Below are 27,219 nucleotides of genomic sequence, written 5' to 3'. Positions count from 1 at the left end.
CCTCCAGACGTCTCCGCGGGTTGTCGGTTGCTGCCAAGTTGGGTTGGGGGACACCACAGGTAGTGGTGGGTCCCGAGCAGCGGCTGGCCCCTTATCTCACTGCCCCTCCCCGCAGCTCTGCCTCCTCGGACCCCACCGTCCCCTGGAAGCTCGCGCAGGGCACCTGCCACTGTGACCACTTGGACGCGGGTGAGCTGGGGGCTTGTTCTCTGCACAAGGGACCCAGCTCTTCCCCAAGAGTGGGTTTGTTGCCGTCCCTTCCCCTGGAGCTTCTCTGCCCATCCAGGCCCCTGATCTCCACTGCACTGCGGTGCCTGGGTCTCAGGGGGGAAGAGTGGGGCTGTTGGGGAAAGTCCCTGTCTCTTGCAGAGGGTAACCCCCTTCTTCCTCTCCAACCTGGCTCATGCAGAACCCCGATCACAGCCAGTGGTGGGCACTGGGCTAGGAGGGAAACGAAGGCAGGATGCGGAGGGGTTATTTCAGGCGTCTGGGCTCATTCAAAACATCTACTGAGTGCCTGGGTCCGATCTGGGGGAGTACGGAGCTGGGGTCCCTCGTTGGATGCAGTCCTACAGAGGTGTTGGTCACGTTAACATGGGGCGATCCAGGGGTAGGCGCCCTGTTAGTTACCTCAACTATCAGGATGCATAGACACCCAGGGGAGGGAGGATCAGTTTCAACTGGGGAAGGAGTGACTTTAGGTCAGACTTAAGGAAAAATAAGATGTTGCAGATGAAAGGACAATAGGGTCTTTGAGGACCAGGGAGGAGCATCCCTAAGGAGTAATGATGGGTGGTACTGAGGACTCGGCACAGGGGGGGCGCCCCGTGAGGCTGGGGGCGGGGTGGGGGGCTGACCGGCAGGGTCCAAGGCTGGGGTCTCCCTCTTGCTCCAGCTGCAAATGCAGTACTTCAAGGCAGAGGCATGATCATATTTGGGTGTTGGTCAAAGTACCCCTGCAGGAAGTAGAGTTATGAGGGTTGGACTGAGGGTGTGAGAAAATTGAGTAGGGAGACGGGAGACGCCAGACTAAGGCGGGACAGTGCCAGCAACTCTGTTGGAGACTGGTGGAGAAGGAGGCGGCTGCACCAGTTCCGTGTAGACTGTTCTTTTCCAGCCCTTGGTGAAGAAAGGTGAGCAACACTCGGGATGGTGTGATGTGATGGAGTTGGCGGAGGATGTCTGTCTGATGCTTTTTTAAAGATGAAACTCACTTGATTTGGGGAGAGAATGAAACTGGTACTATGGTTTTAAATCTTGATAAGAGCAAATGTTTTCGTGTTGGTGGTTTTTCTATCACACTTGCGCTTGGGTCTTACTGAAAGAGGTTTTTCTTTTCCTTTTTTCTTTTTTCCTTTTTTTTTGAGACTGAGTCTCACTCTGTCGCCCAGGCTGGAGTGCAGTGGCACGATCTCAGCTCACTGCAACCTCCACCTCCCGGGTTCAAGCGATTCTCCTGCCTCAGCCTCCTAAATAGCTGGGATTACAGGCGGGCACCACCACGCCCGGCTGATTTTTGTATTTTTAGTAGAGATGGGGTTTCATCATGTTGGTCAGGCTGGTCTCGAACTCCTGACCTTGTGATCCACCCGCCTCGGCCTCCCAAAGTGCTAGGATTACAGGCATGAGCCACCATGCCAGGCTTAGAGTAATCTTACAATTATAAAACTCGACCATGGCCGGGTGCTGTGGCTCATGCCTGTAATCCCAGCACTTTGGGAGGCCAAGGCAGGTGTATCATTTGAGGTCAGGAGTTGGATACCGGCCTGGCCAATGTGGTGAAACCCCGTGTCTACTAAAAATACCCCCCAAAAAAATTAGCTGGGCAGTAGTGGCACACGCCTGTAATCCCAGCTACTCAAGAGGCTGAGGCAAGAGAATCGCTTGAGCCTGGGAGGCGGAGGTTGCAGTGAGCTGAGATCATGCTGCTGCACTCTCGTCTGGGCGACAGAGTGACACCCTATCTTAAAAAAAAAAAAAAAAAAAAAAATCAAACCTCGACCGTATCTGAAATTGTCTTTTTCATGCCTTCTCTTGCTCAATTGTGCCTGGATTCTGGTCGATTTTATTAATCTTAAATACAAACCAATTATTTTATTAGTTTTAATAAAACTTTTCCAAGAATTGATTTAAGTTTTTTCTTTTTAACTTATTGTAGTCCTAATATATGTATTAAATAAAAAGAATGAAACTTAATGACATTCAGCTCAGGTGGTTAGCATATAAAAAGGAATAGGGCACATCCACTCCCATTTGTCCAGTCTGTGTCTCCCAGAAAAAGATATTTAAAAAAGAGAAAAGCCAGGCATGCCTGCAATCCCAGCACTTTGGGAGGCCGAGGCGGGCGGATCACGAGGTCAGGAGATCGAGACCATCCTGGCTAACACGATGAAACCCTGTCTCTACTAAAAATACAAAAAATCAGCCAGGTGCGGTGGTGGGCGCCTGTAGTCCCAGCTTCGCGGGAGGCTGAGGCAGGACAATGGCGTGAACCTGGGAGGCGGAGCTTGTGGTAAACAGAGATTGTGCCACTGCACTCCACCCTGGGAGACAGAGCGCAACTCAGTCTCAAAAAAAAGAAAAGAAAAAAAGCGCAAACCCCCAAAGCTAAAAGCATATGAGGAGAAATTAAAAGGAAGAGAGGAAGATTTACTCTGTTTTATGGAATAAAGTGTTTTCCCACTTAAAACAAAAAAATAGAGCAAGTTAAAACAAACAAATTTCTGCCACAAATGTATCATCTGAATCGAATCATGAGACATTAAACCTAAATTGAGTAATTTTTTTTTTTTTTTGAGACAGTCTTGCTCTGTTGCCCAGGCTGGAGTGCAGTGGCACTATCTCAGTTCACTGCAACCTCTGCCCCCTGGGTTCAAGTGATTCTCCTGCCTCAGCCTCCCCAGTAGCTGGGATTACGGGCACCCACCACCACACCTGGCTAATTTTTGTAGTTTCAGTAGAGACGGTTTCACCACGTTAGCCAGGCTGGTCTTGAACTCCTAATCTTAGGTGATCCACCTGCCTTGGCCTCCCAAAGTGCTGGGATTATAGGCGTGAACCATCACACCTGGCCTTTTTTATTTTCTAATAGAGACAGGGGTCTTGCTATGTTGCCCAGGTTGGCCTTGAATTCCTGGGCTCAAGGGATCCTTTCGCCTTGGCCTCCCTGAGTGCTGGGATTATAGGTGTAAGCCACCATGCCTGGCCCCAGTTGTTTTATTTTGTTACAAATCTTTTTTTTTTTTTTTGAGCTGTCACCCAGGCTGGAGCACAGTGGCGCCGTGATCTCGGCTCACTGCCAGCTCTGCCTCCCGGGTTTACGCCATTCTCCTGCCTCAGCCTACTGAGTAGTTTGGGACTACAGGCACCCGCCACCACGCCTGGCTAATTTTTTGTATTTTTAGTAGAGACAGGGTTTCACCGTGTTAGCCAGCATGATGGTCTTGATCTCCTGACCTCGTGATCCACCCGCCTTGGCCTTCCAAAGTGCTGGGATTACAGGCGTGACCCACCACGCCTGGCCTGTTTTATTTTTTAATAGAGACGGGTCTCGCTATGTTTCCCAGGCTGGCCTTGAACTCCTGGGCTCAAGGGATCCTCTCGCCTTGGCCTCCCTGAGTGCTGGGATTACAGGTGTGAGGCACCATGCCTGGCCCCAGTTGTTTGAATCATAGCCCAAGTACATGCAGATTTGTAGTGATTTAGAGATCTCTTGGTGTGCATACCTGGGAAACTGTACCCAACATCTGCCGGCCATGTATAAGACAAACCATGTGGCTATTAAGACCCCAAGGCTAGCTGGGAGTGGTGGCTCATGCCTTTAACCCCAGCATATTGGGAGGCTGAGGCAAGCGGATCACCTGAGGTCAGGAGTTGAAGACCAGCCTGGCCAACATGGGGAAACCCTGTCTCTACAAAAATTAGCTAGGCATAATGGCAGGGGCCTGTAATCCCAGCTACTCGGGAGGCTGAGGCAGGAGAATCACTTGAACCCGGGAGGCAGAGGTTGGAGATCGTGCCATTGCACTCCAGACTGGGTGACAGAGCAAGATTCCATATCAAAACAACAACAACAAAAAAACCCTAAGGCTCTCAGAGATACCCAGGAGCTGGCCCTGTGCCCTCTCCTGGGTAACGGCCCCCATGCCACAGCCCTGGGACGGCCTCTGGTGTGAGGGCCTTCCTGCCTGCACAAAGCCTCGCCCAGGTGCTGTCGTGTTTACTCTGCCACCTTGTGGTGGGACCTTTTTCATCAGCCACCTGCGCAAATGTGGTAAAATGTTAATATTTGGGAGATCTAGATGAGAAGGGTATTTGGAAATTCTTTGTACTATTCTTGAGACTTTCCTTTGAGTCTCAAGTCACTTAAGTAAAAAGTTAAAAAGCTAAAATCACTTATTGGGGCCAGGCGTGGTGGCTCACGCCTGTAATCCCAGCACTCTGGGAGGCCGAGGCAGGTGGATCACAAGGTCAGGATATCGAGACCATCCTGGCTAACACGGTGAAACCCTGTCTCTACTAAAAATACAAAAAATTAGCCGGGCGTGGTGGCGGGCGCCTGTAGTCCCAGCTACTCGGGGGGCTGAGGCAGGAGAATGGCGTGAACCCGGGAGGCGGAGCTTGCAGTGAGCCGAGATTGTGCCACTGCATTCCAGCCTGGGCAACAGAGCGAGACTCCGTCTCAAAAAATAAATAAATAAATAAATAAATAAATAAATAAATAAATAAAATAAAATAAAATCACTTATTGGAAAGGATTTGTTAAACCTCCCCCCCCCAAAAAATTTTGATTTGTATTTAAAACTAATAAATTAGACAAACTTCAGTCTGCACTGATGAAGGGAGAATAGAAATAAGCTATTTTTTTATTTTTTATTCTTTGAGATGGAGTCTCACTCTGTCACCCAGGCTGGAGTGCAGTGGCACGATCTCGGCTCACTGCAAGCTCCACCTCCTGGGTTCATGCCATTCTCCTGCCCCAGCCTCCCGAGTAGCTGGGACTACAGGCACCTGCCACCACGCCCGGCTAATTTTTTGTATTTTTAGCAGAGACGGGGTTTCACCGTGTTAGCCACGATGGTCTCGATCTCCTGACCTTGTGATCTGCCCGCGTCAGCCTCCCAAAGTGCTGGGATTACAGGTGTAAGCCACCGCGCCTGGCCAAAATAAGCTATTTTTAGAATGGAAGATGAGATGATTTCAGATACAGTAGATTTATTTTTATTTTTATTTATTTTTATTTTTTGAGATGGAGTTTGCTCTGTTACCCAGGCTGGGGTGCAGTAGTGTGATCTTGGCTCCACCGCAACCTCCATCTCCCTGGTTCAAGCAATTCCCCTGCCTCAGCCTCTGGAATAGCTGGGATTACAGGCACACGCCACCACGCCCGGCTAATTTTTTTGTATTTTTAGTAGACATGGGGTTTCACTATGTTGGCCAGACTGGTCTCGAACTCCTGACCTCAGGCAATCTGCCCTCTTCAGCCTCCCAAAGTGCTGAGATTACAGGCGTAAGCCACCGTGCCTGGCCTTCTTTTTTTTTTTTTTTTTTTTTTTTTTTTTTTTTTTTTTTGAGATGGAGTTTCCCTCTGTCGCCCAGGCTGGAGTGCAGTGGCATGATCTTGGCTCACTGCAACCTCAACCTCCTGGGTTGAAGCGATTCTCCTGCCTCAGCCTCCCTGAGTAGCTGGGACTACAGGCATGTGCCACCATGTCCAGCTAATTTTTTTTTTGTAGTTTTAGTAGAGACGAGGTTTTACCATGTTGACCAGGCTGGTCTCGAACTCTTCACCTGAGGTGATTCACCTGCCTTGGCCTCCCAAAGTGCTGGGATTACAGGCATCAGCCACCGTGCCTGGCCAGTAGATTTTTAAAAAATGAGATGTTACTATAAATCATTTAATGGCATAACTCTGAAATTAAGTAAGACACATTTGTAGAAAATTGTAAATTGCTAAAATTGACTGACATATAGAAAACCTGAATAAACCACTTATACACATTGCAAAAGTCTTGAAGACAGTTTTATAAAATTCCTGAAAAACATATAGGCCTCGTGTTTCTTTGGGAATATTTTTGAGTATGGATTCATTTCATATTTGGTGGTTTAATTTTTTTTTTTTTGCATTCTTTTTATTTTCTAATTGTATTGTTTTTTGAGTCAGTGGGATCTATGCAATATATGTATTTTTCTTTTCTTTTCTTTTTCTTTTTTTTTTTTTTTTTTGAGACAGTCTTGCTCTGTCGCCCAGGCTGGAGTGCAGTGGTGCGATTTTGGCTTACTGCAAACTCTGCCTCCTGGGTTCACGCCATTCTCCTACCTCAGCCTCCTGAGTAGCTGGGGCTACAGGCACCTGCCACCATACCCAGCTGATTTTTTTGTATTTTTAGTAGAGACAGGGTTTCACTGTGCTAACCAGGATGGTCTTGATCTCCTGACCTCATGATCCGCCCACCTCAGCCTCTCAAAGTGCTGGGATTACAGGCGTGAGTCACCGTGCCTGGCCGCAATATATGTATTTTTCTTTTGGTATTCAGGTTTGCTTTTTATGCTTGCCATTTTTTTTTTTTTTTTTTTTTTTTGAGATGGAGTTTCACTCTGTCACCCAGGCTGGAGTACAGCAGTGCAATCCCGGCTCACTGCAACCTCTGCCTTCTGGGTTCAAGTGATTGTCATGCCTCAGCCTCCCAGGTAGCTGGGATTACAGGCGCCCACCACCATGCCCGGCTAATTTTTGTATTTTTAGTAGAGACAGGGTTTCGCCATGTTAGCCAGGCTGGTTTTGAACTCCTGACCTCAAGTGATCCACTTGCCTTGGCCTCCCAAAGTGCTGGGATTACTGGCGTGAGCCACTGTGCCTGGCCTGTAGTAATTTTCTATTGTTGTATGACAGATTGCCACTCATTTGGTGACTAAAACCACGCCCACTTACTAACACAGAGTTTGGGAGGTCAGAAATCCTGGTGGCCTCACCTATGGGTTCCACGCTCCAGGTAGCATCAGGCTCTGAGAAAGGCGTGGGCTGGGCTGGGCTTTTAGCCGGAGGTTCTGGGAAGAATCTGCTTCTCAGTGCATTCAGGGGGTTTGCAGAATTCTGTCTTAAGACTTAGGTCCCCGATTCCTTGCTGGCTGTCAGCTGGGGGCCATGCTCAGCTCCCGAAGCCCACCAGCTTGCTTTCCAATGGGATCTCCTTTTTTTTTTTTTTTTTTTTTTGAGACAGAATCTCACTCTGTCACCCAGGCTGGAGTGCAGTGGTGCGAGCTTAGCTCACTGCAACCTCTGCGTCCCGCGTTCCAGTGATTCTCCTGCCTCAGCCTCCCTAGTAGCTGGGATTACAGGCGTGCGCCACCACACCTGGCTAATTTTTGTATTTTTAGTACAGACAGGGTTTCACCATATTGGCCAGGCTGGTCTCCAACTGCTGACCTCAGGCGACGCACCCACCTCGACCTCCCAAAGTGCTGGGATTAGAGGCGTGAGCCACCGTGCCCAGCCGGTCCCTCCATTTTCAAAGCCAGAAACAGAGCATGGACTCTGTCTCGTGTTCTAGGCTTTCTGACTTTCCCTTCTGCCACAGATTGGTTTCTCTCTATCAGCGGTAAAGGTAACCCTGCCAATGTCTTCTTTTCCCCCTGTAGAGGTGGGGTGTTTGTTGACTAGGCTGGTCTCGAACTCCTGGCCTCAAGCAATTCTCCTGCCTCAGGCTCCCAAAGTACTGAGATGACAGGTGTGCTAATATTTTCATGTGAGCCTCCCTGCGTCATTTTAATTTCAGGTTTTCCTGGTGTCTTTGCAAAAGCTCAGGATCGGACTTTGTCAGCAAGGTGGGTCCCTCCTCTCGGCATAGCAAGCTTGTTTCTACCCTGGTCCCGAGAACCTCAGAGGCTGAAGCTTGAGTCCCCACCTGAAGGTAAGTTCTCAGTAGGGGAGCAGAGCCTTGGCAGCCAAGTGGAGTTGCCCAAGTGTTCGAGACCCAGGCATGCTGGGAGTAAAAGCATTCCTGTAAAGAACTTGACAACGGGGAGCAGGAATCTGCTTTGGAAAGCGAGACCCCAGTTCTGAGACCTCTTCACATAGCTTAGGGCTGAAGCCGGAGGGTCACGTGGAGGGTGGCAGCTCCCAAGGTCCATGTACCTGGGGCTGGGCATGGTGGCTCATGCCTGTAATCCCAGCACTTTGGGAGGCTGAGGCGGGCAGATCACCTGAGGTCAGGAGTTTGAGACCAACCTGGCTAACATGGCAAAACCCTGTCTCTACTAAAAATACTAACATTACCTGGGTGTGGTAGTGGGTGCCTATAATCCCAGCTACTCGGGAGGCTGAGGCTGGAGAATCGCTTGAACCCAGGAGGCAAAGGTTGCAGTGAGCCAAGATCGCACCACTGCACTCCAGCCTGGGCAACAAGAGCAAAACTCCATAAAAAACACAAGGTCCATGTGCCTGAAATGGTCCCAGCCCGCTGGGGGACAGAGCAAACATGGGTTTGCTGGGTGGTCACGTTGAGGGATCATCTAGGTTTCAGTTGAGTGGAAGGTTTGCTAGGAGGAGAAAGAGGCTCTTGCTTTAGGGAGTACAAGTTTGTGGGCTCAGGGCCAGAGCATGTCCCTGGTGCTCAGAGGACAAGCCCGGACCACGCTGTCCCTGGATCCTACGCTATAGTCAAGCCATAGAATTTGCTTTCTTTGGGGTGGGGGTTGGGCGGGAGCCAATCTTTTTTTTTTTTTTTTTTAAGTGACTGATCTCGGCATTCTGCAACCTCCGCCTCCTGGGTTCAAGCAATTCTCCTGCTTCCACCTCCCGAGTAGCTGGGATTATAGGCGCCCACTACCACATCCGGCTAATTTTTGTATTTTTGGTAAAGATGGGGTTTTGCCATGTTGGCCAGGCTGGCCTCAAACTCCTGACCTCAGGTAATCCACCTGCCTCAGCCTCCCAAAGTGTTGGGATTACAGGCGTGAGCCACCACGCCTGGCCAGAGTTTGCTTTCTTAACCTGAGTTTTTTGTTTCTCCTTCTCACGTCAAAGACCAAACAAAATGGGTGTGAGAGAGACATTCAGAACCGCCACGCACAGTAGAGGGTGAGCCGGCACTCACGCCCAGGGCTCCCGAGCACCAGACAGGGTCTTCTTCCGCTGTTCCATAATCATGGCTAAGACTTGGCCCGTCCCACCTTCTCCGCCTTCAGCCCTCCCCATGGCTTCCCTTTCACCAGGGGAAGGACTTTGATAGGAGCCCATGGGGAGAAAACCCAGTAAAATGCATGTATATTCTTATGAAATATTTACATGTGAAACAGCACCAATTTATCGTTGAAGAAATTAGAAAATATCAATATGTTAAGAAAAAAATCCGCCCAGTGAGGCAGCTCATGCCTGTAATCCCAGCAACTTTGGGAGGCTGAGGCAGGAGGATCACTTGAGCCCCTAGGAGTTCGAGACCAGCCTGGGCAACATGGTGAAACCCTGTCTCCACAAAAAATACAAAAATTAGCCAGGCATGGTAGTATGTGTCGTAGTCCCAGCTACTTGGGAGGCTGAGGCCGGAGGATCAATTGAGCCCGGGAGGCAGAGGTTGCAGCGAGCTGTGAATGTGCCACTGCACTGCAGCCTGGGCAACAGAGCGAGACCCTATCTGAAGAAAAAACACCAAAACAAAACCAACCAAATGAAAGTCCTACGATGCAAAGATAATCATTGTTAATATTCTGTGTCTTTTCTTCAGAATCTTTTTTATTTTATTTTTTGAGATGGGGTTTTGCTTTGTTGCCCAGGCTGGAGTGCAGTGGCGCGATCTTGGCTCACTGCAACTTCCGCCTCCCTGGTTCAAGTGATTCTCCTGCCTCGGCCTCCCGAGTAGCTGGGATTATTGGCGCCCGCCACCATGCCCGGCTAATTTTGTATTTTTAGTAGAGATGGGGTTTCACCATGTTGGTCAGGCTGGTCTCGAACTCCTGACCTCAAGTGATCCACCCGCCTCCGCTTCCCAAAGTGCTGGGATTACAGGCTTGAGCCACTGTGCCTGGCCCAGAATTTTTTGTTTATAGATGTATGTTTACAAACTTATTACATGTGCTGTAGTTTGTAGTCGATGTATACAAACAAGAAACAGGCCAGGCACAGTGATGCATGCTTGTAATCCCAGCACTTTGGGAGGCCAAGGTGGGAGGATCACTTGAGGCCAGGAGTTCGAGACCAGCCTGAGCAACATCGCAGGACCATGACTCTACAAAAAGCATATATATATGTTTTGGTTTTTAGACGGAGTCTCACTCTGTTGCCCAGGCTGGAGAACAGTAGTACGATCACAGCTCACTGCCACGTCCACCTCAGAGGCTCAAGCGATTCTCCTGCCTCAGCCTCCCAAGTAGCTGGGATTACAGGGGTGAAACACTGCGCCTGGCCTCTACAAAAAATAAAAATAGGCCGGGCACGGTGGCTCACGCCTGTAATCCCAGCACTTTGGGAGGCTGAGGTGGGTGGATCACCTGAGGTCAGGAGTTGGAGACCAGCCTGGCCAACATGGTGAAACCCCATCTCTAGTAAAAATACAAAAAATTAGCCAGGCTTGCTGGTGTGTGCCTGTAATCCCAGCTATGTGGGAGGCTGAGGCATGAGAATCACTTGAACCCAGGAGGCACAGGTCGCAGGAAGCCGAGATTGCACCACTGCACTCCAGCCTGGGCAACAGCAAGACCCTATCCCCTCAAAAAAGTTTTCTTATTTTTTTGGGGGGATGGAGTCTTGCTGTGTCGCTCAGGCTGGAGTGCAGTGGTATGGCGCAATCTTGGCTCCCCGCAACCTCTGCCTCCCAAGTTCAAGAGATTCTCCTGCCTCAGCCTCTTGAGTAGCTGGGATTACAGGCACATGCCACCACACCCGGCTGATTTTTGTATTTTTAGTAGAGATGGGGTTTCACCATATTGGCCAAGCTGGTCTTGAATTCCTGACCTCAGGTGATGCACCTGCCTCGGCCTCCCAAAGTGTGGTGATTACAGGCGTGAGCCTCTGTGTCCGGCCTGTTTCTTCAGAATAAATTTCTAGTAATTACATTTTTGGGTAATGGGTGGGGATTGTAGTAAATTGCACATTGGTTACTGAGACACAGATGCACATACTCATTAAGAAAAACTCCAGTCAGTCATGGTGGTTCACCCCTCTAATCCCAAGGTTTTGGGAGGCTGAGGCAGGCAGATTGCTTGAACCCAGGAGTTTGAGACCAGCCTGGGCAATACAGTGAGACCCTGTCTCTACCAAAAAATTTAAAAATTAGCTGGGCATGGCTGGGCGCAGTGACTTACGCTTGTAATCCCAGCACTTTGGGAGGCCGAGGAGGGCAGATCACGAGGTCAGGAGATCGAGACCATCATGGCTAACACGGTGAAACCCCGTCTCTACTAAAAATACAAAAAATTATTCAAGCATGGTGGCACACGCTTGTAGTCCCAGCTACTCGGGAGGCTGAGGCAGGAGAATGGCATGAATCCGGGAGGCGGAGCTTGCAGTGAGCCGCGATAGCGTCACTGCAGTCCGGCCTGGGCGAAAGAGTGAGACTCTGTCTCAAACGAAAAAAAAAAAGAAAAAAAATATATATATATATTAGCTGGGCATGTGACACACCTATAGTCCCAGCTTCTCGGGAGGCTGATGTGGGAGGATCGCTGGAGCCTGGGAGTCCAGGGCTGCACTGAGTCGTGATTGCATCGCTGTGTTCCAGCCTGGGCGACACAGTGAAACCCCATTTCAAAAAACAAAAAAAAATTCAAGTCAGGCCTCACAAGATTGAGTCCCTATGACATTTGCAAGGTGAGGGCTTTGCTTTGATAATGGGGACCCTTCAGAGGAGGTTTTCTCCCACCTGTGCCAGGGCGGGGGTGGTCCCAGCAGTTGATTGGGAGCCCACAGGCAAGCATGGCCTCTCATATCCTCTCTCCCCACCCTGATGTCTGCCTTCACAGGTGTCCGCTTTTCCAGAACAGCAAGGAAGAACCATGGCCCAGGTGAGTGTGGCATTTCTTTCTAGTGCATTTTTTCAGCAGGGATTTCGGATGCTCATAAGAACATGACTAATAAAGGCTGGGCGTGGTGGCTCACGCTGGTAATCCCAGCACTGTGGGAGGCCAAAGTAGGCGGATCACCTGAGGTCAGGAGTTCAAGACCAGCCTGGCCAACGTGGTGAAACCGTGTCTCTACTAAAAATACAAAATTAGACAGGTGTGGTGGCACGAGCCTGTAATCCCAGCTACTCAGGAGGCTGAGGCAGGGGAATCACTTGAACCCAGGAGGTAGAGGTTGCACTGAGCTGAGATCGCGCCATTGCACTGCAGCCTGGGTGACAGAGTGAGACTCTGTCTTAAAAAAAAAAAAAAATGGGTATCCGATAAAACAAAATGCAAACGGAAATCAGGATCAGTGAAAACAGGAAGAGAATGGAAGATCAAGGTTGTGGGAAGGGCAGGGTGGAGATACTGTAGAGGCTGCCGCAGTTATGAGATGCCTTATAAATTTTTTTTTTTTTTTTGAGACGGAGTCTTGCTCTGTCACCCAGGCTGGAATACAGTGGCATAATCTTGGCTCACTGCAACCTCTGCCTCCTGGGTTCAAGCGATTCTCCTGCCTCAGCCTCCTTACAGGCACTTGCCACCACACACAGCTAATTTTTGTATTTTTAGTAAAGACAGGGTTTTACCACATTGGCCAGGCTGGTCTCGAACTCCTGACCTCAAGTGATCCACACACTTCGGCCTCCCAAAGTACTGGGATTACAGGCATGAGCCACCATGCCCAGCCCGATGCCTTGTAAATTTATATCTGACATTTCTGTCACTTTAAAAAGGCAGGCAGATTCCATCTAATATATGACTTGTGTTGTCTGTTTTGGACAACCGTGTGTACTTCTCAGGGGAAATACAGCTCTTTAGGGCATTTAAAGATATATTTGATCTTTGTATGCAAGATGTAGCAGGCCCGTTCCTCAATAACAACCACCTTGAAAGAAACACAACAGGAAATCTCTTGTGACTTTTCTTCCTCTCTGTATAAACAGCAGATATTATGCCAAAGCAGCTGTCTGTGATTCTGGTTGTTTGGGGATGCCGAACACCCAGGTCTACAGAGACAGCCTTGTGCAGTGCCCAGTGACCTGGATGTAACACTGCATTATCTAGAGGAATGAATGAATGAACTGCGTGTTCTTGAAACAGCCTGCCATGTCTACCGCCACACCACCCTGAATGTGCCTGATCTCATCTGAAATTGCTTGCCATAATGGTTTTTTTTAATTAAAAAAATTTTTTTTGAGATGGAGTCTGGCTCTGTTGCTCAGGCTGGAGTGTAGTGGCACGATCTTGGCTCACTGCAACTTCCACCTCCCGGGTTCAAGTGATTCTCCTGCCTCAGCCTCCCAAGTAGCTGGGAATATAGGCATGTGCCACCACGCCCGACTAATTTTTGTATTTTTAGAGATGGAGTTTCATCATATTAGCCAGGCTGGTCTCGAACTCCTGACCTCAGGTGATCCGCCCACTTGGCTGTTAGCTCTCTTTGCATGTGAGTGACATCAGTGTTTTCCATCAGCCTGGAAGCATTCTCCTTCTTCCGCTCTTCACCCCGGGTTCTAGGAATGTGTGAGTGTGGAGTGCACTGGTTAGAAGTTCTAATACTTGAAGTTGGAAAAGCCAGAAATCCAACTAGAAGTAGGTTAGGATTAAAAAAAAAAAGTAATTCTAGAACTTTGGGAAGCTGAGGCAGGAGGATTGCTTAAGGCCAGGAGTTCAAGACCAGCCTAGGTAATGTGGCAAGACCCCATCTCTACAAAAAATACAAAAATTAGCCAGGCGTGGTGGCACATGCTTGTACTCCCAGCTGCACGGGAGGCTAAGGTGGGAGGATCACTTGAGCCTAGGAGGTCGAGGCTGCAATGAGCTGTGATTGTGCCTTTGGACTCCAGCCTGGGCAACAGAGGGAGAGCCTGTCTCAAAAAAAAAAAAAAAAAAAAAAAAAAAAAATCTATAAGGCAGCACGCGAGCCCTGGGAAGAGCTGGTGTGCAGTCAGGCTCCAGAGGCATCTGGCAAACCAGGTATCGCCAGGAATCTTTGTTCCCTGTTCTCTGCCTCTGTGACTTTTTCTTTTTTTTTTGGAGATGGAGTCTCGCTCTGTCACCCAAGCTGGAGTGCACTGGCGCAATCTCAGCTTACTGCAAGCTCCCCCTCCCGGGTTCACGCCATTCTCCTGCCTCAGCCTCCCCAGTAGCTGGGACTACAGATGCCCGCCACCATGCCTGGCTAATTTTTTGTATTTTTAGTAGAGACAGGGTTTCACCATGTTACCCAGGATGGTCTCGATCTCCTGACCTCATGTCCGCCCTCCTCGGCCTCCCAAAGTGCTGGGATTACAGGCGTGAGCCACTGCACCCCGCACTTGTGTGACTTTCTTCTCATGCTGACTCTATGTGGCCAGAAATAGCGTGGCCCCAGCTCCTCTCCTCCCAGCTGCAAGTTCTGCCGCTGTGAGGGACTGAATCTCCCTTCATTGATCCAATTTTGAAAGCTCTTCGGGGAGGATTCTGTTGGTCCAGCCTAGCTCAGGTGTATTAGGCCCTCTGTCCAGGCAGCTGTGCACAGGGGCAGGAAGGGGCTGGTCCCAGAGGAAGATGAGGCCTCATGAACATTACCACTGTCCACTCCAGGAAGGAAAACTTTCACAGGGCCTGGGTTTCTTTGTGCTTTGTGAAGCCAGGGATGTCTGGGTGTTTCACACCAGAAATGTCTCAGAGCAGTAGGAGAGGCCAGAACAAGGTGGCGAGCCACACCCACCCTGTCTGTGAAGCTGGAGGTTTCCCTTGTTGTCTTTCTTGGAAGCCACTGTTGGTTTTTTTTTTTTTTTTTTTTTTTGAGATGGAGTCTTGCTCTGTCGCCCAGGCTGGAGTGCAGTGGCGCGATCTCGGCTCACTGCAACCTCTGCCCCCCGGGTTCATGCCATTCTCCTGCCTCAGCCCCCCGAGTAGCTGGGACTACAGGCGCCTGCCACCATGCCTGGCTAACTTTTTTGTATTTTTAGTAGAGACGGGGTTTTACCATGTTAGCCAGGATGGTCTTGATCTCCTGACCTCGTGATCCGCCTGCCTCAGCTCCCAAAGTGCTAGGATTACATGCATGAGCCACCGTGCCCAGCCAGAAGCCACTGTAGGAAGGCAAATCCCACTGGGAGTGACTCTGTGTTAGGGCAGTCTGTGTACTGAAGATGACAATGACCGGGTTAAACGCTGTCTGTCCAGCACTTTTGTGGTCTCTGTGCTTTTCATATGTTATTTCATGAATAAACCCATGAGAGGCATATCTATAGAAATTATATATTTACACGGAAATTATATATTTATATAGAAATTATGTATGAATAAATTACATAGAAATTACAGACATGAATTAACTATGTAGACATTGGATGTGTATGTATAAAAACTATGTAGACATTGTATATATATATACATGTATGTAAACTACATTGACTATATATATATATGTAATGTATATACATATACTACACTATGTAGACGCCAGGCATGATAGCTCACACCTGTAATCCCAGCACTTTGGGAGGCTGAGGTAGCTGGACCACCTGAGGTCGGGAGTTCGAGACCAGCCTGGATAACATGGTAAAACCCCGTCTCTACTAAAAATACATAAATTAGCTGGGCGTGTGCCTGTAATCCCAGCTACTTGGGCTGCTGAGTCAGGAGAATTACTTGAACCCAGGAGGCGGAGGTTGCAGTGAGCCGATATTGCACATTGCACTCCAGCCTGGGCAACACAGTGAGATCCTATCTCAAAAAAACAAGTCACTGGCTTCAGCAGCCTTTAGCTCTTGGTCATAAGTTTTCTAGAGATCAGAGTGTGGTCTGGAAGAGAACCCAGGGTCTGTAGGGTGATCAGAGCTCTGGGCTGCTTTGTGGATTGCCTCTCCCCACCCCCACATAGCTCCCGGTCCCTGCTGCTGCCCCCGGGCTGTGCCCTGCTTCCTGCCCCTCCTCTGCAAGCGCTTGTCTCACCATTGGGGACAATTTGGGTCACCCATTTGCCTATGAACATCCCTCACCACCCCAGCAGCATGTGTCTGGGGGACCCACCGCAGCTCTTTCTACCCAGCATCCCCCCTTGACCTCTGCCACAGTGACGAAAGCCCCCCAACCCTCACATGCTTTTTTTTTTTTTTTTTTTTAAAGATGGAGTCTCACTCTGTTGTCTAGCCTGGAGTGCAAGGGCGGGATCTCGGCTCACTACAACCTATGCCTCCTGGGTTGAAGAAATTCTCCTGCCTGAGCCTCCCTGGTAGCTGGGATTATAGGCACCCACCAGCACATCCATCTAATATATTTTTTGTAGAGATGGGATTTCACTATGTTGGCCAGGCTGGTCTCAAACTCCTAACCTCAAGCAATCCACCCGTTTCAGCCCCTCAAAGTGCTGGGATTACAGGCGTGAGCCACTGCACCTGGTCGAGATTTTTTTTCTAATGATTATTTTTTTTCTCTTCCACAAAGTGTAGTACAAAGTTAGGGGTGTGCTCAGCTTCCTATGTAACCTAATATGGGGAAAGCTGACCTCGGAAGGTGTAAGATCAGTCTCCTCTATGCCTTTGCCATGGTACCCAGTGCCAACCACTCCACATTAATCAGCCATGTGCTGTTCCAGGGGTCACTGTCATTCGGGGACGTGGCTGTGGGCTTCACCCGGAAAGAGTGGCAGCAGCTGGACCTGGAGCAGAGGGCCCTGTACCAGGATGTGATGCTGGAGAACTACAGCCACCTGCTCTCTGTGGGTGAGGAAGACTTCCCCGTGGTCCTCGGGTTACATGAACGCTTTTTCTTAGTTGTATAAAACTGGGAAACTGCTCACGCACTGAAAGTGCTAGGCTGGGCATAGTGGCTCATGCCTGTGATCCCAGCACTTCAGGAGGCCGAGGTGGGAGGATTGCTTGAGCTACAGGTGTAAGACCCGATCTATACAAACGAAAAATAAAAACTTAGCCAGGCATGGTGGCATGTGCCTGCAGTCCCAGCTACTTGCGAGTCTCAAATGGAAGGATCACTTGAGGCCCGAGTTCAAGACTTGCCTGGGCAACATGGCAAAACCCCATCTCTACAAAAAAATTAAAAAATTAGTTGAGGGTGGTGATGCCTGCTTGTAGTCCCAGCTACTCGGGAGGCTGAGACGGGAGGACCACTTGAGTGGAGTGCAGGAGATTGAGGCTGCAGTGAGCTGTGATTGTGCCATTGCACTCCAGCCTGGGCAACAGAGCAAGACCCTGTGTGAAAAATAAAAGTGCTTGGCCTTGGGTTTCAGTGGTCAGAGTCTCGATCCCACTGGAGTCCTTGTGAAGTTATCCTGCCAAGCGAAACAGCTCTCTGTGGCTGAGACGTCCACCTTTTGTTTTGCAGGCTGAACTGTCTGCTTGCTTGGAAGGCCCAGCTGGCTCAGCACAAATCCTTTAACTGTTTCTCCCCAACAGGGTGTCAAGTCAGCAAACCAGCTGTGATCTCCAGTTTGGAGCAGGGGAAGGAGCCATGGATGGAGGAGGAAGAGATAAGGACGTGGAGCTTCCCAGGTGAGCGGGTGGCCTGCAGGGGGCCGGGGGATGAGGCTCCTGGAAGTCTGCAAAGCAGAACCCGTGGATGTTGTCTTGTTTTGTTTTTTGAGATGGAGTCTCACTCAGTTGCCCAGGCTGGAGTGCAGTGGTGCCATGTCAGCTCATTGCAATCTCCACCTCCCAGGTTCAAGCCATTCTCCTGCCTCAGCCTCTTGAGTAGCAGGGATTACAGGCTCCTGCCACCATGAGTGACTTATTTTGTATTTTTAGTAGAGACCGGGTTTCACCATGTTGGTCAGGCTGGTTTCAAACTCCTGAACTCAGGTGATCCACCTGCCTTGGCCTCCCAAAGTGCTGGGATTACAGGTGTGAGCCATGGCGCCTGGCCGGATGTCCTCTTGTTTCAGGCAACTGTTCTTAAAAGCCTGGGATTTTGGCTGGGCTTGCCGTTTGTTGTTGTTTTCATCTTTTTCTTTCACTGTGAAATGCCTCAAAAACATCTTTGCCACACGTAAAATTTAGTCCCCTTTCTCTTCTTCATACCCAGAAACTGGAGAAAGCTATTCCTCTCCTTTAGTGTACTTAATGACTATTTTTGAGATGGAGTCTCACTCTGTCTGCCAGACTGGAGTGTAGTGGCGTGATCTCGGCTCACTGCAACCTCTGCCTCCCGAGTAGCTGGGACTACAGGCGTGCACCACCACACCTGGCTAATTTTTGTATTTTTAGTGGAGATCCTGTTTCACCATGTTGGCCAGGATGGTCTCGATCTCCTGACCTCGTGATCCACCCACCTCAGCCTCCTAAAGTGCTGGGATTACAGGTGTGAGCCATTGCACCTGGCCAACTTGATGAGGTTAAATCACTGCTGTCTCCCTCCCAGCTCACCTTCGTGTGGCATTGATTTATGCTGATCACCCAGTTTCTGCTGCAGAAAACGAAGGGGCTGGGTTATTTTCTATTAAATGCTTATTCAGGGGCCAGGCATGGTGGTTCACACCTGCAATCCCAGCACTTTGAGAGGCTGAGGCAGGCAGATCACATGGGTTTAGGAGATTGAGACCAGCCTGGCCAACAGGGTGAAACCCCATTTCTACTAAAAATACAAAAATTAGCTGGGCGTGGTGGCACATGCCTGTAGTCTCATCTAATCGGGGGCTGAGGCGGGAGGATCACTTGAGCCCAGGAGGTTGAGGCTACAATGAGTTGTGGTTCCTCCAGCCTGGGCAACAGAGCTTGACCGCATCTCAAAAAAACAAAAATCGAACATCAGCTGGCACCAGTAATGGAATCAGAAGTAATTAAACCCTCCAGGCATGGCAGCTGTCACCTGTAGTCCCAGCACTTTGGGAGGCTGAGGCTGGAGGATCGCTTGAGTCCAGGAGGTCGAGGTTGCAGTGAGCTATGATCACGCAAGACCCTGTTTCTTCAAAAAAAAAAAAAGAAAAAGAAACTTGGCTCATCTTCAAGGTTTTTTTGTAGAGATGGGGTCTCACGATGTTGCCCAGGATTGTGTTGAACTCCTGGGCTCAAGCGATCCTCCCACCCCGGCCTCTTAAAGTGCTGGGATTACAAGTGTGAGTCACTGTGCCTGGCCGATCTTAGAGGTTAATGTCAACTTTGTTTACTTCACGCATCTGGTTACTCTACTATCCAGCCTAGTACATTACCTTTTATATGACTTTTAAATTCTTCTTTCAAAACCATGTAATATGGCTCCATTCTGCCTAATGGGCTGTACTCAGTATAACCCCATGGGGAGAAGAGCTGTTATTTCATTTGTCCGTGTTTCTTTGAAAAGCTCTGGGGGACACTCCTTTAATCTCTCTTTGGATCAGGAGAAGGATTCTTTGTCACGTGTTTGTTCAGGACGCTGCTAATTAATTGATGATCCACACGAAAATTACTTGGGGAGCTTTAAAAATACCCCTGGATGGGTCTCACCCTAGAAATCTGATGGCGGAGATGAACAGGTGGTCTTTACCTCTCAGAAATTCAGCAGTTCGACTGGGCGCAGTGGCTCACGCCTGTAATCCCAGCACTTTGGGAGGCTGAGGCGGGCGGATCACGAGGTCAGGAGATCGAGACTATTCTGGCTAACATGGTGAAACCCCGTCTCTACTGAAAAATAAAAAATAAAAAAAATTAGCCTGGTGTGGTGGCAGGTGCCTGTAGTCCCAGCTACTCGGGAGGCTGAGGCAGGAGAATGGTGTGAACCTGGGAGGCGGAGCTTGTAGTGAGCCAAGATCGCGCTACTGGACTCCAGTCTGGGCTACAGAGCTGAGACTCCATCTCAAAAAAAAAAAAAAAAAATCAGCAGTTCAGCTCAGGAACTATTTTTTTTTTCTTTGTGTCAGAATTTCGCTCTTGTTGCCCAGGCTGGAGTGCAGTGGCATGATCTTGGCTCACTGTAACCTCTGCCTCCCAAGTTAAAGGGATTCTCCTGCCTCAGCCTCCCGAGTACCTGGGATTACAGGCATGTGCCACCACGCCCAGCTAATTTTTTTGTATTTTTAGTAGAAAGGGGGTTTCTCCATGTTGGTCAGGCTGGTCTCGAACTCCTGACCTCAGGTGATCCACCTGCCTCGGCCTCCCAAAGTGCTGGGATTACAGGTGTGAGCCACTGCGCCTGGCCAGGAACTTTTTTTTTTTTTTTTTGAGAGAATCGTTCTCTGTCGCCCAGGCTGGAGTGCAGTGGTACAGTCTTGGCTCACTGCAACCTCTGCCTCCCGGGATCAAGCAGTCCTCCTGCCTTAGTCTCCCAAGTAGCTGGGATTACAGGCATGCGCCACCATGCCTGGCTAATTTTTGTATTTTTAGTAGAGATGGGGTTTCACCATGTTGACCAGGCTGGTCTCAGACTCCTGACCCCAGGTGATCTGCCCACCTTTGCTTCCCAAAGTGCTGGGATTACAGGTGTGAGCCACTGCACCCAGCCAGGAACTTCTAAACAGAGGAATGACACCCTTGAGTTGGACATGAGCCTCAGAGGTGAGGCAGCAGGTAGCATCTTTAGTTTAAAATGCAAATGAAGATATACCAGGTGTGGTGGCTCATGCCTGTAATCTCAGCATTTAGAGAGGCTGAGGCAAAAGAATCGCTTGAGGCCAGGAGTTCGGGACTAGCCTGGGCAACATAGCAAAACTCCATCTCTACAAAAAAAGAAACTAGGCATGAGCCACCATGCCTGGCTAATTTTTATAATCCCAGCTGATTGGGAGGCCAAGGCAGGAGGATCGCCTGAGGCCACAAGCTCAAGACAAGCCTGGGCAACATAGTGAGACCCCCATATCTACAAAAACAATTTTAAAAACTAGCTGGACGTGGTGGCATGCACCTGTAGTCCCAGCTACTTGGGAGGCTGAGGTGGGATGATCGCTGGAGCCCGGGAGTTTGAGGCTGCAATGAGCCATGATTGCACTACCATGCTTCAGCCTGGGTGACAGAGTGAGACCCTGTCACCAAAACAAAAACAAGTGGTAATACAGGCATCAGGAGATAGCAGGGAATCTGAGGCCAGGATGGCTTGTGTGTACTCTAGTATTCTTCTGTTGGACATCATAAAGATCCATAGGTCCACGTGAGAATAAGTCACTGCAGAAAATGCTGCTAGCTCTAAGATAATTCCTTTAACAATAAAGACCTCATGGCTGGGTGCGGTGACTCAAGCCTGTAATCCCAGCACTTTGGAATGTCCAGATGGGCGGATCACCTGAGGCCAGCCTGACCAACATGGTGAAACCCTGTCTCTACTAAAAATACAAAAAATTAGCCGGGTGTGGTGGCATATGCCTGTAATCCCAGCTACTTGAGAGGCTGAGGCAGGAGAAACACTTGAACCCAGGAGGCTGAGGTTGCAGTGAGTCGAGATTGCGCCACTGCACTCCAGCCTGGCGACAGAGTGAGACTCCATCTCAACAACAAAAAGGAACTCATGTTTTGAGAAAATCCAGTTGGTATACAGAATGAAAGGGAGCATAGGTCGGGAGAACATGGGAAGGGTGGATAGTGAAGGCCTCTGTGTAGCCCAGGCCTTAAGAAAGGGACCGGGAACTTGGTTTTACTACTTTTTGGGACAGAGTTTCACTCCATCACCCAGGCTGGAGTGTGGTGGTGTGATCATGGCTCAGTACAGCTTCAACCTCCCAGGCTCAAGCGACCTTCCCACCTCAGCCTCCTGAGTAGCTGGGATTACAGGCAATTAGGCTTAAAACCACAAAATGAATGCTCCCTTCAAGCTTTTCTGCCAACAGTTTTGTGATACAGTACTCCAAGATTAACAAATTTATGGCCAGGTGCGGTGGCTCACGCCTGTAATCCCTGCACTTTGGGAGGCCGAGGCCAGCAGATCACCTGAGGCCAGGAGTTCAAGACCAGCCTGGCCAAAATGGTGAAACCCTGTCTGTACTAACAATACAAAAATTAGCTGGGCATGGTGGCTGGCACCTGTAATCCCAGCTACTCAGGAGGTTGAGGCGGGAAAATCACTGGAACCTGGGAGGCAGAGGTTGCAGTGAGCCAAGATCATGCCAGTACACTCCAGCTTGGGCAATGGAGTGAGACTCCGTCTCAAAGAAAAAAAAACCCAAGAGTTTGTGTTTTGTTTTTTTTTTTCTAGAAGAAGTTTGGCAAGTTGCTACCCAGCCAGATAGCCAACAGCAACACCAAGACCAACGTTTGAGCAATACGGTCCTAGACAAGAAAGACTGGACCCGAAATGAGCTTCATGACTGTAACGAACTAGGAAAAAAACTCCATCACAACCCAAACCTCCTTCAGCAGGTCCGCACATGTGACTTGTGCAGAAAGAGTTTGATGTGTAACCTGGACTTCACTCCTAACGCCTACCTGGCGAGGAGGAGATTTGAGTGCGACGGCCACGGAAACTTGTTCTCTATTCGCAACTTGAAACTCCACCTTCAGGAGCGAATCCACGCGGAGGTCACCAGTGTAGAAGTGCTTTAAGCTGTGACGAGGGATTTCCTGCAGCTCAGGGAGCCAGTAGTGAGAAACCCCACGAATGCACGAAGTGTGGGAAAGCCTTGTCCTGCAGATCGGACCTCAGGGTACGTCACGGGGTCCACGCGGGGGAGAAATCACTGCGTGCAGTGAACGGGGGCGTGGTTTCCGGGAGAAGGTTTGTCCTGACAAACAGGGAACTCACACAAAGGAGAAACCCGCTAGAGACAGCAGAAGTGGTAAAACGATCTTCCGGAAGACACGCCTGTGTGTCCCGGGCACAGTTCACGCCGGAGCGAAGCCTTACAAGTGTTGGGAGTGTGAGAAAACCTGCCACAAGTCGCGCCTCATCGAGCACCTTCGCTCCCACACCGGGGAGAAGCCCTGCGGCTGCGGGGGATGCGGGCGGTCCTTCTCCCGGAAATCCTGCCGCCTCATCCACTCCAGGATCCACACCCGGGAGAAGCCCTGCGGCTGCAGGGAATGCGGAAAGGCCTTTTTCCAGAAGTCACACCTCACCCTGCATCAGTGGACTCACACGGGGGAGAAGCCCTGCGGCTGCGCGGAGCGCGGGAAAGCTTCTCCCAGAACTCCTGCCTGCTGACCCACAGGCGGACTCGCGGGGAAGAAACCGTACGAGTGCTCCGACTGCGGGAAGACCTTCTCCCAGAAGGCGAACCTCATCCGCCAAGCTCATCCGCCACCACGGGATCCACACGAGGGAGAAGCTGCACGGGTGAAGAGACCGTGGGATCGTCACAAAGTCACATCACGAGGTCGCCGAACCTCTAGGAGGGACATCGCCAGGGCAACAGCCCTCAACCAAAACTACGACGCCACCCTAGGCAGAGGTCCCATATCGGGATGAAATTCGGCCACTTTGGTGGCTTAAGGAAGGCATGGTCAGCTGGGCGCTGTGGCTCACGCCTGTAATCCCACCACTTTGGGACGCCGAGGCGAGTGGATCACCTGAGGTCAGGAGTTTCAAGACCAGTCTGGCCAACATGGTGAAAGCTCGGCTCTACTAAAAGTACAAAAAATTAGCCGGGAATTGTGGCAGGCGCCTGTAATTCCAGCTACTCAGGAGGCTGGAGGCAGGAGAATCGCTTGAACCCGGGAGGCGGAGATTGCAGTGAGTCGAGATCGCACCACTGCACTCCAGGCTGGGTGACAGAGTGAGACTCAGTCTCAAAAACAAACAACAAAAAAGCATGGTCTGTTAAAACTAACGATGGAAGGGTAATGGTAATGTAGAGTGATCTATTTTTGTAAGTATACTTTTCTTTTTTTTTTTTTTTTGAGACAGAGTCCTCGTTCTGTCACCCAGGCTGAAGTGCAGTGGTGCAATCTCGACTCACTGCAACCTCTGCCTCCCAGGTTCATGTGATTCTCCTGCCTCAGCCTCCTGAGTAGGTGGGATTACAGGTGCCCGCCAGCGTGCCTGGCCAACTTTTTGTTTTTAGTAGAGATGGAATTTCACCATGTTGGTCAGGCTGGTCTCGAACTCCTGATCTCATGATCTGCCCACCTCGGCCTCCCAAAGTGCTGGGATTACAGGCCTGAGCCACTTTAGCCAGGATATACTTAATTATAAAGACAACTGTGGATATGAAGTTTTTTTTTCTTTTCAGATGGAGTTTCACTCTTGTTGCCCAGGCTATGGGAAGAAATGAAATCATTACAACTAACAGATCTAAAAAGCATGAGAACGTCCCAGAGGGACGCAGGGGTGTGTTCCGAGTGTGCTACAGACAGGTAATTTTTATTTTTGTGTTGCACTGGTGAACAGAACCTAATTGTGAATCTGTAGACATACATACCATAATATATAGAAGATCTATGGAGACTTTCTATGCTAAATTATACCCTTCTGTATTTGTGATACAGAACTGGAGTAAGATGAACATATTATTAAACCAGAGAGGCCCACTGCAGCACCACATACCATTTCTTCTGTTTGTCGTCACGTATTACAGAGCCCCTGAACCTGGAAGCTAACAATTTCATGACATCTGATAACTCACAGTCAACTAGTTTATATTTCTGGCTGGGCTCGGTCGCTCACACCTGTAAACCCAACACTTTGGGAGGCTGAGGTGGGCGGATCACCTAAGGTCAGGAGTTTGAGACCAGCCTGGCCAACATGGTAAAACCCCATCACTATGAAAAATACAAAAATGAGCCGAGCATGCTGGTGCATGCCTGTAATCTTAGTAATCCCAGCTACTTGGGAGGCTCAGGCAAGAGAATTGCTTGAGCCCAGGAGGCAGAGGTTGCAGTGAGCTGAGATCACACCACTGCACTCCAGCCTGGATGACAGAGCAAGATTTTGTCTCAAAAAAAACCCAAAAAACCCAAAACAGGGTTTTGGTGTCATGGTGTTTGAAACAGCTTTTGGAAGCAAAAATATTTTGGAAAGAAGAGTCCCTCAACCAATGTTTCTCTGGAATCTAACATAACCTCAGTGAAGTGCATCTTGTTTAGGGACAGGGGTAAATGGGATGTCTCTGTACCTTCCTCTCAATTGTGCTGTGAACCTAAACTGCTCTAAAAAAGTCCTTAAAAAGAGCTGTCGTAGGCCAGGCGTGGTGGCTCATGCCTGTAATCCCAGCACTTTGGGAGACCAAGGCGGGCGGATCACAAGGTCAGGAGTTCAAGACCAGCGTGGCCAACATAGTGAAACCGTCTCTACTAAAAATACAAAAAATTAGCTGGGCATGGTGGCGGGCACCTGTAATCCGAGCTACTCGGGAGGCTGAGGCAGGAGAATCGCTTGAACCCAGAAGGCGGAGGTTGCAGTAAGCTGAGTTCGAACCATTGCTCTCCAGCCTGGGCAATAGTGTGAGACTCCATCTAAAAAACAAAAACAAAAACAAAACAAAATGCATACACACAAAAAAACCAGCTGTCTTAAATCTGTTTAGGGGTGATCATGTTCCATATACCGGTAGCATTTGGGGAGAAGGCTGGGAGGCTCTCCTGCTCCAGGGCTAGGGCTTTTGTGTTTCAGGTTTCTTGACACCAGCCTCAGGAAGCCACAGATAAGGATGGAAATGGTATGAAGAGACTCTTCCTCTTTCCCAAGACTCCTGAAGCCATTGTAAGCTTCCTTCTTGGTGCTCCTCACTGGCGTAGACATAATTCTTCCCAATCAGCCTTGATAGGCGTGCACATCCACCAGCCAGGTGGTTAGGTAGGCAGAGGTTACCTGCACTGACCATGCCTCTGAGGTTCCTGGCTCCTAAATGGGCCCTTCAGGAGGTATTTTTTTGTTTGAGATGGTGCTTTGCTCTGTCACCCAGGCTGGAGTACAGTCCTGCAATCATAGCTCACTGCAGCCTCCACCCCCTGGGCTCAAGTGATCCTCCCGCCTCAGCCTCCCACGTAGCTGGGACTACAGGCACACAGCAGTACACCTGGCCAATTTTTGTAGAGGCGGGGTTTCACTGTGTTAGCCAGGCTGGTCTCAAACTCCTGGACTCAAGATCCTCCTGCCTTGGCCTCCCAAAGTGCTGGGGTTACAGGCATAAGTCACTGCGCCAAGCCCAAGAACATTTTTGATTATCACACACGGTAGTGGGGTGGAGGGTGCCACCAGCATCCAGTGAATAGAGAAAGACTCAGAGCGTGGCCGAGCACTTTGTAACGCATGGGACATCCCCCAACAGCAAAGAACCATCCAGCGCAAGACGTCAACGGACACAGCAGCGCTAGGCTGGAGTCGGATTGGTGGTCTTTGCGTGCTATACTTAGATTTACGCCCCGTAGGCGTTGGGGAGGCTTAGATGGCTCCGGAATGGTGAGATTCCCCTCAGTGGGAGAAATCTCAGGACAGACACCGCCTGGCACCCAGCATTAGGCAAAATCCACCTGGTGGCCATCCCCAGCGTCCTCTGGCCGACCATGCGTTGCAGGGCCTCCTGCATGTCCCGGTTCCGCAGCGTGTAGATGGCCGGGTACAGCAGCGGGGTGACGTTGATATAGATGAGTGAGACCAGCTTGTCCTCCTCAAGGGAACGGCTGTTCAGGGGCCTGGCATACATGGCCGTGGCACAGCCGTAGTGGAGCACGGCCACGGTGAGGTGGGACGCCACCGTGTTGAAGGCCTTGCGGCGGCCCGCGACCCCCCCAACACCCAGGATGACCACCAGCACCCGGGTGTAGGAGAGCAGGATGAGGAGCAGGGGTAGCACCAGCAGCAGCAGGCAGGCCACCAGGAGGACGCGCTCCTGCAGGGCCCGGCACCCGCAGGCCAGCACCAGCACGGCCGGGAGGTCGCAGAAGACGTGGTTGACCAGGCCGCCGCGGCAGAAGGGCAGCTGGAAGATGGCCGCGGTGAGGCCCAGGGCCAGGACAGAGCCACCCGCGCAGCAGGCGGCCAGCAGGCCCCAGCAGACGTCCATGGTCATGAGCCGAGGGTAGTAGAGTGGGTGGCAGATGGCCAGGTAGCGGTCTAGGGCCATGGCAGCCAGCAGCAGGCACTCGGAGCCCCCCAGGGCCACGAAGAGGCCCATCTGGGCGGCGCAGGTAGATGGGGCCACAGCCTGGCCCCTGGAGGGCAGGAGGAAGCCGGCCAGCATGCGTGGCGTGAGCACCAGCGTGTAGGCTGCCTCCGCCGCGGACAGCGCCCCCAGGAAGAAATACATTGGCGAGTGCAGGGCGGGGTCCACCAGGGCCA

The 27,219-nt window shown here is 50.3% G+C and overlaps 1 protein-coding gene across 3 annotated transcripts; it reads left to right on the top strand.

The window, feature by feature from the left end:
- The first annotated feature begins 106 nt into the window (after window positions 1–106).
- LOC100968954 (putative protein ZNF815) lies at window positions 107–22,556 on the top strand. Of its 3 annotated transcripts, XM_055114886.2 has the most exons (6): window positions 107–1,133; window positions 7,776–7,910; window positions 11,956–11,997; window positions 16,688–16,814; window positions 17,505–17,600; window positions 22,201–22,556. In XM_055114886.2, exons 3-6 carry the CDS (start codon window positions 11,989–11,991, stop codon window positions 22,545–22,547), a joined length of 579 nt encoding a protein of 192 aa, XP_054970861.1. In that variant the 5' UTR covers window positions 107–1,133; window positions 7,776–7,910; window positions 11,956–11,988; the 3' UTR covers window positions 22,548–22,556. The 3 variants fall into 3 exon arrangements, with proteins under 3 accessions (XP_054970861.1, XP_034819471.1, XP_034819470.1); XM_034963580.3 differs by lacking the exons at window positions 107–1,133; window positions 7,776–7,910 and having other exon boundaries at window positions 10,834–11,997; XM_034963579.2 differs by lacking the exons at window positions 107–1,133; window positions 7,776–7,910; window positions 11,956–11,997 and having other exon boundaries at window positions 15,621–16,814.
- The last annotated feature ends 4,663 nt before the right edge of the window (window positions 22,557–27,219 follow it).

The sequence above is a fragment of the Pan paniscus genome, chromosome 6 (genome assembly GCF_029289425.2).
Source record: "Pan paniscus chromosome 6, NHGRI_mPanPan1-v2.0_pri, whole genome shotgun sequence".
Classification (NCBI taxonomy): Eukaryota; Metazoa; Chordata; class Mammalia; order Primates; family Hominidae; genus Pan; species Pan paniscus.
This window is presented reverse-complemented; position numbering and strand designations above follow the sequence as displayed.

What these genes read in the sequence shown, in the direction of transcription:
- LOC100968954 (XM_034963579.2), top strand. Translation starts at nt 16,583, where the DNA reads ATGGGGAAAGCTGACCTCGGAAGGTGTAAGATCAGTCTCCTCTATGCC. An exon ending in CAGCCACCTGCTCTCTGTGG is followed by an intron (nt 16,815 to 17,504) that starts GTGAGGAAGACT and finishes TCTCCCCAACAG; the next exon opens with GGTGTCAAGTCAGCAAACCA. An exon ending in AAGGACGTGGAGCTTCCCAG is followed by an intron (nt 17,601 to 22,200) that starts GTGAGCGGGTGG and finishes TTTTTTTTCTAG; the next exon opens with AAGAAGTTTGGCAAGTTGCT.